The sequence below is a fragment of the Sardina pilchardus genome, chromosome 17 (assembly GCF_963854185.1).
Source record: "Sardina pilchardus chromosome 17, fSarPil1.1, whole genome shotgun sequence".
Classification (NCBI taxonomy): Eukaryota; Metazoa; Chordata; class Actinopteri; order Clupeiformes; family Clupeidae; genus Sardina; species Sardina pilchardus.
The window spans coordinates 30125268-30135267 of NC_085010.1; the positions used below are offsets into that span (position 1 = coordinate 30125268).

At 53.0% G+C, this 10000-nt stretch overlaps 1 protein-coding gene across 1 annotated transcript in view; it reads right to left on the reverse strand.

Annotated features, from left to right (window-relative positions):
* Positions 1-10000, reverse strand: part of plxna4 (plexin A4) — a gene marked incomplete in the record, with an annotated part of 176080 nt that overhangs the window by 51884 nt on the left and 114196 nt on the right. Inside the window, 1 exon segment of the mRNA XM_062518746.1 lies at positions 9077-9177. Within this exon segment, the coding sequence (XP_062374730.1) occupies positions 9077-9177 (101 nt within the window).

The following is a 10000-nucleotide window of genomic DNA, read 5'->3' on the forward strand; positions in this document are numbered from 1 at the left end:
TTTAAAATGATAGCTGTGCTGTAGTTTTCTTCCATGCTCGTCTCACAAACAGCTGAGACATCTGAGACGATATGTGAGTAAAACATCACGGAATCTCAGCTCCTTCCTCTCCCTTTCTCGTCTATCACTTCCTCTCTTTCTCTCTCTCTTTCACTCACATAAACACACACAAACACACACACACACACACGCACACACACAGCTCGAACTTGCATCCTCAGCATTATCTGGGGCTGTCGAGGACCTGCTGTCTTTGACGTGAGCGCATGCTCCGAATCCAGGCTTTCCAATCAATGGCGGGGGCCTCCTTAATGAAACTGCACTCTCTGCTCAATTTTTGATGACATTGATTGGGCGAGGGAGTCCATATTGTTGGAAGGGAGACCATTGTGTTGCATCAGAATGCCAGGTCCCGCCCCACTGCTTGGGCTATGGGGTGAGCATTGTGAGTGCTGGGCCTATAGTCTGAAGGTCAAAGATAAGTGACTGGAGACTCGGGCACAGATAATGCATTGTTAATTCAGTGTGTCATAGTATACCACCTCACCTAACCACATGATATACACACACACACACACACACACACACACACATATACACACACAAACACACACACACACACGCACATACAGACAGACAGAAAGACACACACACAGAGAGAGAGAGCCTCCCTCCTGTCTTAATCAACTGCGGTCTGACTCAGAGCCCCATAACCCCCCCCCCCCCCCCACCTCCGGGCCCATTGTGTGGAACTGTGTTTATTCTTCTCGGCGGCCCCTCGAGGGCCTCAGGGGTATCTGCCACATCCCCGCGACCTGTTCTACCAGCGCCTGGATTAGTATATTCATGCTCCACTGCCAATGCTATTGACCTCACTTGACTCACAAATAAAGGCGAGGAGGGAGGGGAGGCGGGGGGGAAACAGAAGCGAGGGATTCATGGAGACAAAGCGGGAGAGTGCAGTGGAACGCGTTGCGGATGCGTTGCGTTAATGTTGCGCCTGCAGGCTCCCCCGGGGAGCACTGATGGTATCTACCTGCTGCCTGCCTGCTTTACTCTCTTTCGCTACTCTCTCTTTACTTGTGCCTTCTGTCTTTCAGCAGCACTCTGGCCTTCTGTCTTTTGTGCTCCATTGGTTGGGAAAGAAAGAAAGAAAGAGGAAAGAAAATTCTCCCTGAAAAGATATTATTTTAGAATACTGAGAAGGTGTGTGTACAGTAGGATGTGTATGATTTATATGGACCTTGTTTTTGTGTGTGTGTGTGTGTGTGTGTGTGTGTGTGTGTGTGTGTGTGTGTGTGTGTGTGTCATCAGGGCCATGCTGTGTTTGCTGTGTTTGTTACTGTCAAGAAGAGGGTGAGTGTGTTTGTGTGTGTGCATTTGTGTGTGTGTGTGTGTGTGTGTGTGTGTGTGTGTGTGTGTATGTCCAAGTGTGCTACTCCACAGTGGGGGAGAGGGGGATGAAGAGCTAGTGAGATAGAGAGGCAGATGGATAGAGAGAGATAGAGGAGAAGAGGAAGAAGAACTAGCCAGAGTGCTGAAACAGAGTGGGGACAGGAACGATAGAGAGACAGAGATAAAGAAAGAGGGAGTGAGAGAGACGAGAAAGGGAGAAAGAATCCGATAACAAGACGCCGATGGAGAGAGCGTGAGGAAGTGGAAAGGATGAAGAAAGAGAACAAAGACGGAGGAAAGAGGGATAGAGGGAGAGAGAGAGGGAGAGAGAGAGGGAGATATCCACAACAGGCGAAGACAGGCGGCCGAAGCGATGGCTACTCGTGGTGATTCCGGTGGTGATGCAGCGCCCCCCCTCCCCTCTCCTGGCCTCTCTCTGTCAGAGCCGCCATCATTAAACCTGCGCGGCCACAACCCACACGCCCAGTTCATCAACAGCTGCCTGCGCGCGCCCACATCAAAGGCAAACGAATAAACACAGTCTGCTACACACACCTGCGCTGACCCACGGTTCAGGAGGCTGACCGTCCAGCTGGGAAAAAAAAAAGTTTCTTGAAAGAATTTTACCCGAACAACACCAGTTTTTTTTTTTCTTTTTTCGGGGGGTCGTCGCCCCCGTTGGGCTAGAAGGGGTCACTTTAATGTGAGTGGACCGGTCTGGACGTGCGTGTCAAAACAGTGTGTTGCTGTGCGGTGAGTGGGCGCGCAGAGGGAGAGAGGGCTGTTAAACTCCCTCCATTACACACTGGGGCCTTCCAAAGCCATCGGCGTGAGCGAGGTGGCAGTGTGCTGCTGTGGGTGAGAAACACAGATCCCTGGAGAGGAGAGGCAGGGCGTGTGTGTGTGTGTGTGTGTGTGTGTGTGTGTGTGTGTGTGTGTCAGAGAGAGGGAGAGAGAGACAGAAAGTGTTTATGAAAGTGTCTGAGTGTGTGTGTGTGTGTGTGTGTGTGTGTGTGTCAGAGAGAGGGGGAGAGAGAGACAGAAAGTGTTTATGAAAGTGTGTGTGTGTGTGCTTGTGTCTACTGTATATGAGTGTGTGTGTGTGTGTCAGAGTGAGAGAGAGAGAGAGAGAGAGAGAGACAGAAAGTGTTTATGCAAGTGTGTGTGTATGTATGTGTGTGTGTGTGTGTGTGTGAGTGTGTGTGTGTGTGTTCACAGGGCTATCTGTGTGTGTGTGTGTGTGTGTGTGTGTATGTATGTGTGTATGTGTGTGTGTGTGTGTGTGTGTGTGTGTGTGTGTTCACAGGGCTATCTGTGTGTGTGTGTGTGTGCTTGTGTTATCTATGGATAGAGAAGCAGCTGGTCGTGCTGCAGGATGTTCCCTCAGAGACGTCACCTTCAAAAGGGATCACACAGCCCTTTTCACACTATCAAATACATACACACGCACACACACACACACACACACACACACACACACACACACACACACACACAAACACACACATTCAGAGCCTCTTTCAAATACATATACACACATACACACTTCCAAATATGAGCATGCGCGCACACACACACATACACACACACACATACAAACACACACTACAATGCAGACCTTTGCGGCTCCCCAAACATCATCCACCCTTCATTGTTGTCGTCTGTCGCTTTGTTTGCTGCAACCCGACCCCTCCACACACACACACACACACACACACACACACACACACACACACAGACACACACACACCCACACACAGCCGCCAACAGAAGCCCCAGCAGTCGGCCCACTGGTGTGCTCATTAAAACTGCAACACACACACTATTACCGCATTCATTCTGCCATTAGCACTCGCCCGCAATCCCCTACTCAGCCACTCAAGGTCGTGACCTTGGATAACCTGCTGTATTATCAGGATTTTTGACCAGAGGCTGAAAGTGCAGGGGGGGGGGGGGTCTGTAATGTGCATTCTATAGGACCAAAAAACTGCAGTAAGAAATCAATAGTGTATTAACTGCAGCACTCAATAGCCCCCCCCCCCCCAGTTGTTCCCTGTGGCGAAAGGGTCTCAGAGGACGAGCTCGTAGCCTGGGAGAGGATTGCTCTCCTCTCCTCTCCTCTCTCCTCTCCTCTCCTCTCTTCTCTCTGTCCCCTTCTTCCCTCTCTCCTCTCTCCTAACCACCACTTTTCACCTCGCCAGGGCTTGATCGATAGGCAGATGGACAAGATGGCCGACAGAGGCTTACATCTCAATCTCCATGTAAAACCAGGTGGTGCAGTCGGAGCGCGTTCGGAGCGCCTGCGGCTCCGTGTGAGGGGGGGGGGGGGGGAAGCGCTCCGGGAGGGGAGGAGCGCTCCGATGCAGGGGATTGGTATTGGATTGCTTAATACAGGGGGGCCAGATTGTACTCGGAGCGGTTTTCGGAGCCAGCGCCGTTTTCAGCGGGTGGCATTATTTCAGCCGTTGGGCATCCGGGGCGTCGGGAGGAGGCGTCGTCGGCGTCTCGGACAGTTTTACGCCCCCCCCCCGGTCTTTGTGTCCGGCGAGAAACGCAGGCGTTTTTAAGTGTGCCAGGAAATTTCACAGCATTAACTTAAGCCAGACGCCATAACAAAACCGCCATGCTTTAAGCTTGGCCCTCTCACTCTGCCTGCTTTGCTCTCCATCTCCCTCCACACGCACACACACGCACACACACACACACACACACACACACACACACACACACACACACACACACACACACACACACACACACACACACACACACACACACACACTCGCACACTCGCACACTCTCACTCACACATCCACACATGCACACACACTCTCACACACACATACACACACACTCGCTCACAAGTAGATGGCCTTAAATTGAAAATGCCTGGCACGTCCAACTAGACACTTTCGCCGGCTTTTATTGGCATCCTTTAATGTGTGAAACCTCTCGGCGAGGTCCTGGGAGCTTGAAGTAAACGATTGCCGTGACAGCGGCATATATCTCCTACTCTACAGACTCGGCCATATTGATCTGTTGCACAGTACGTTTCCGCCCATCTTTGCAGGAAAAAAAGGGGAAAACGCACACACAAACACAATCAAAATAACAACAACAGCAGCAGCAGCAGCAACAACAGCAACGACAACGAGAAGTTGAGGGGCCACTGAGGCCAGGGTAGCAACAGGGGTGCAAAGAGAGAGAGGGGGGGGGGTGGAGGTTATCAGCGCTGTGTTTTTAATCCGCTTTAAGCCGTGAACGGGCGGATTACAGCAGACAAACAAGTGGGCCGGTGGAGATGGAGGTGGAGGGAGAGAAGGGGCACGGAGGAGTGTGTGTGTGTGTTTGTGTGTGTTTGTGTGTGTGTGGGGGGGGGGGGGGGCAGGAGACGTGCCCCAGAGAGGGAGCTCCTTCCCAGGGCCGGCGTTATGTTACGGCGGGCTCTCTCTCTCCCTTTCTCTCTCTCTCTCTCTCTCTCTCTCTCTCTCTCTCTCTCTCTCTCCCTTTCTCTCTCTCTCTCTCTCTCTCTCTCTCTCTCTCTCTCTCTCTCTCTCTCTAGTATTCAGAGGACTTTCAGTGGGAAAGGTAAACTCGGGGGCGATCAATCAGGCCAGGGGCAGAGGGGGCCGGATTGGGTTGCCTGTGCTCAGTTGGGCCGGGCAGGGGGCCATGAGAAAAGAGGGGGAGACAGAGAGAGAGAGAGAGAGAGAGAGAGAGAGAGAGAGAAGGGAATTGGATGGACAGGGAAAGAGAGTAAAGAGACATGCTAGTAGACAGGGGGAGCAAGAGAGTAAGAGAAAAGAGACTAAATGAGTTGGACAGGAAGAGGGAGTTTGACACAAATAGAGTGTGTTTCTCATCTATAATTCTGAATCATAGTCTACTGACCAACAACACTGGCATGACTGACACTGAAATTGAGAGCCAGCTACGAAAATAAACATCTTTAGTCAGCTGATAAAACATCAGAAATGCATAAATGGATATTCACACTAAGCTTGTTTTATAGCCTTTGTGCTTCATACTCATCCACAAATTCCCATTAACCAGACTCAGCAGCGCTCAGTACTATGGCCAGCCAGAGTCAACAGTGGAGGAGCATGTGAGGTGGAGGCCAGCGAGTGCTGGCCGCGTGCGCTCCTGGCCCATAATCCTCTGCTCCTGGCCCACAATCCTCTGCTCCACCTGCAGTGCGGCGCAAGAGCCTGCTCCGCCACCTGAGGCTAAGGAGGAAATCGCTGCTACTTTTGTTATTCCTTTCTCTCCCTCTCTCCCTCTGTCTCTCTCTCTCTCTCTCTCCCTCCCTTCTTCTCTCTCTCCCTCCTTCTCTCCCTCACTTTCCTCCTGTATGTACCCTTGACACTAATTCTCCAGCAGAGCAAGACAGGAGGTTGGCAGCAGGAGCCAAGATGCAGGGAGGGAGTGAGAGAAAGAGGGACAGAGAGAGAGAGAGAGAGAGAGAAGAGAGAGAGAGAGAAAGAGAGAGAGAGAGTGAGAGAAAGAGGGACAGAGAGAGAGAGAGAGAGAGAAGAAGAGAGAGATAGAGGGAAGGGAGAGGAGAACGAGAGCTGATTTTATCTGGCCTGGCTCTGACAGCACAATCTGCAGCCCCAAATGAGCTCTTCCTTTAAGGACGTCCAGGTCATTAGCTCCCTGCTGCCGGGGTCCAGCCACCGGGAGAGGAGAGGGGAGCGGGGACGGGGGGAGAGGAGAGGAGAGAGGAGGGGGAGAGGAGAGAGGAGAGGAGAGGAGAAGAGGGGGGGAGAGGAGAGAGGAGAGGAGAGAGGAGAGAGGAACGGGGACGGGGGGAGAGGAGAGATGAACGGGGACGGGGGGAGAGGAGAGAGGAGCGGGGACGGGGGGAGAGGAGAGAGGAGAGGAGAGAGGAGAGATGAACGGGGACGGGGGGAGAGGAGAGAGGAGAGGAGAGAGGAGAGAGGAACGGGGACGGGGGGAGAGGAGAGATGAACGGGGACGGGGGGAGAGGAGAGAGGAGAGGAGAGAGGAGAGAGGAACGGGGACGGGGGGAGAGGAGAGATGAACGGGGACGGGGGGAGAGGAGAGAGGAGAGGAGAGAGGAGAGAGGAGCGGGGACGGGGGGAGAGGAGAGAGGAACGGGGACGGGGGGAGAGGAGAGAGGAGAGGAGAGAGGAGAGAGGAACGGGGACGGGGGGAGAGGAGAGATGAACGGGGACGGGGGGAGAGGAGAGAGGAGAGAGGAGAGGAGAAGAGGGGGGGAGGCAGCTACTCAGGCTTCCAAAGCCATAACCACCTGCTGCTATTTCCATAATTAAGCAGCGCGTCTCCCAACCCGGGGCGGAAGGAAGAGCCGGAGACAAACACATCTCAATGAGGGGCAGCTACTGCTGATACATATGGAACAACGATGGAGGGAAACGCTCAATGAGGGGCAGCTACTGCTGATACATATGGAACAACGATGGAGGGAAACGCTCAATTATGCATGGAGGAGGGCGGAGGAGAGTGCCACGTCAGGACTGGCATCTATCTGCAGGGGCTGCGCCAGGCTGGGCAGGGCAGGGCAAGACTGGCATCGTGGCGTCACAGGGCACAGGAGACAGGAGACAGGGCGGTACTCCTCACTGAAGATGCTGCACTGCACTGCACTGCCATAGAGGTCTATAGAGAACGGTGTTCTGCAACATCTCTCTCTCTCTCTCTCCCTCTCTCTCTGTCTCTCTCTCCCTCCTTCCCTTCCTCTCTCCCCACGTCCGCGTCTCCCAGGCAGATGGCACGTAGTGCGGCTACAGTGGCCCAGGAAGGACAGTCTGGTCAGTGACCTTACGCGGTGGAAGTGCGAACACCAAACTCGTGTCCCTCTCTCTCTCTCCGCTAATGCACTCCTCCCCGGCCCTGTGAGACCGATATTCACCTCTACGACCAACTCAACTCTCTCTCTCTCTCTCTCTTTTTTTTTCTCCTTCTTTACTCTCTCTCTTTCTCACTCTCTTGTCCTCCGTATCTCCCCCCCCCCCCTTAAGTGGGTTTTAGCACTTGAGCTTCGGCACGTCAGGGTGGACATGCTGCCTGGAGTGCTCTGACCTTCACTGGCCCTACGGTGGCTCTGTGGGGTCAGAGGAAGGTGGAGAAGAGAGGAAGAGAGGAAGAGAGGAAGAGAGGAAGAGAGAGAGAGAAAGAGAGAAAAGTGAAGTGGAGGGCCTGTAGCAGGCGCTCTAAGGCAGGGAATGGACTGTATGGAGAATAGTGAGAGAGAGAGAGAGGGAGAAGAGAGGGAGAGAGAGAGAGAGAGAGAGAGAGAGAGAGAGAGAGAGAGAGAGAGAGAGAGAGAGAGAGAGGGAGAAAGAGAGGGAGAGGGAGAGAAAGAAAGAAAGAAGAAAAAAAAAGGCTCGGGAGGGAAGGTATCTAATGGGAACCTTGATCCTCGAGGGGAGCAGGGAGAAGGACGAGAATCCAATTTCCAATTTACAGGCAAGTGGTGAGATTTGCCAGGGGCCTCAGGAGGGGGGGTGAGGTGTGTGTGTGTGTGTGTGTGTGTGTGTGTGTGTGTGTGTGTGTATGAGGGGGGTGCCCGTTGCTACCTGCAATTCCAATCTCAGGGAAGGGAGGGGACTTGAGAGGCTATGTGTGTGTGTGTGTGTGTGTGTGTGAGAGTGAGAGAGAGCACATGTGTGTGTATGTTGCAGTCACTATTGCACATGAGTAAAGTATGGTTGCGTGGGAGCAGTGTGGCGTCTTCAGGGGGCGTTTGCCAGCCAAACAGGTCAGTGGCCTCAATAGACTCTGGTACAGTAAATGAAAGCAATTAATGCCAGCGCCAGTGCAGTGTGTGTGTGTGTGTGTGTGTGTGTGTGTGTGTGTGTGTGTGTGTGTGTGTATATGTCTCAACCTAACTCCTGAAAGCCCCTGGCACCCAGCCTGTCCAGCGTAACCCAACCTGTGGGGGCTGTAGGACTGAGTCCGACTGCACCGGCCCTGCCAGGGACACACCTCACCTGCAGCAGTAGCCGCACACACACACACCCACACACACACACACACACACACACACTCCAATGATCAATCTGCTCTGCTGCGACCAGCTGTGTGGGCCTCCCTGTCCGGCCCGATCCATCACCTCCACGGCCCTCTGTCTGCACCTGGGACCGCGCTGATGCTCATGTGTCTGAACTGAGTTTACCGCCAGGTGAGCCACCTATAGGTGTGGATGTCCACTCTATAACCTCTAGAACTTGTTTCGACTAACCATCAGAGTGATCGTCAGTGCATGTGGATACCTTAGCATTTAGCCATACACTTTAAACAGGTTTCAAACCACCACCCAAGTGAAATCGATAGCAATGAAGGAATCTATGAATTGCAATGATGTTTGACATCCTGGCATAGCAGCATGCTTGCTTGTGGTCAGTAGTCTGGGTTGAGTGTGCTTGTGGTCAGTAGTCTGGGTTAAGTGTGCTTGTGTGGTCAGTAGTCTGGGTTGAGTGTGCTTGTGCTTGTGGTCAGTAGTCTGGGTTGAGTGTGCTCGTGGTCAGTAGTCTGGGTTGAGTGTGCTCGTGGTCAGTAGTCTGGGTTGAGTGTGCTCGTGGTCAGTAGTGCTCGTGGTCAGTAGTCTGGGTTGAGTGTGCTTGTGGTCAGTAGTCTGGGTTGAGTGTGCTCATGGTCAGTAGTCTGGGTGTTCTGAGAGCTCTGAGGTACTCACGTGTTGTGAAGGACACACCAGCCGCAATGGGGGTCTCCGGAGCCCAGGCACTCACTGCAGGTGGAGTACTGCTCACACGTCTCCACTGGCACCCGCGTCAGCTGAGGGAGCAGAAGAGGAAGAGACGTTAGTGAAAGGCATTGTGGGAATTGTAGTTCAATGTGAGCAGTGAGCGGCATGCCTCAAATTGCTGCTGTTTGTTTTTAATGAAAGAGTGAACCTGGAGGACCCCTGTGCCATTACAAGGAACAAAGTCATGCCCAATCAGAGAGAGCCGCCAGTGAAAGGCATTCTGGGAAATGCAGTTAAATGTGAGCAGCGAGTGGCATGAATCGAATTGTTGTTGTTTGTTTTTAATGAAAGTGTGAACCTGGAGGACCCCTGCCCCATTACAGAGAACAAACTCGTGGCCAATCTGAGATAATAGGTTGGCAGCCCTTGCAGGGCTCTGACAGAGCGGTTGCCAGAGCTGGAGTTCAGAGAGGAGAGTGCAGTCCAGGGCTTCCAGCCCCCCACTGCCTCCCATCAAAAGGCTGGAACGGGCTTATACCTTCCTAGTCCTTCAAATGAATTGAACTAATGAAGGGGGGAGATGAAAGAGAGAGAGAGAGAGAGAGAGGGGAGAGAGAGAAAGAGAGAGAGGGACAGAGGGATATAGAGAGAGAGAAAGAGAGGGGAGAGAGAGAAAGAGAGAAAGGGACAGAGGGAGAGAGGAGAGAGAAAGAGAGAGAGAAAGAGAGAGGGAGAGAGAGAGGGGAGAGAGGGAGAGAAGGACAGGCGCTTTAGGCTTGAAGTGACTGGACGTTCTCCAGCTCTGGGATTTAGAGATTGAGCGTATGAATGGAGCAGGAGATAGAGAGCGAAATCCGCCCGTGTTTGCTGTGGCGGCGTACGTCTGCCCGAGACCATTCCTTTTCCAGGGGA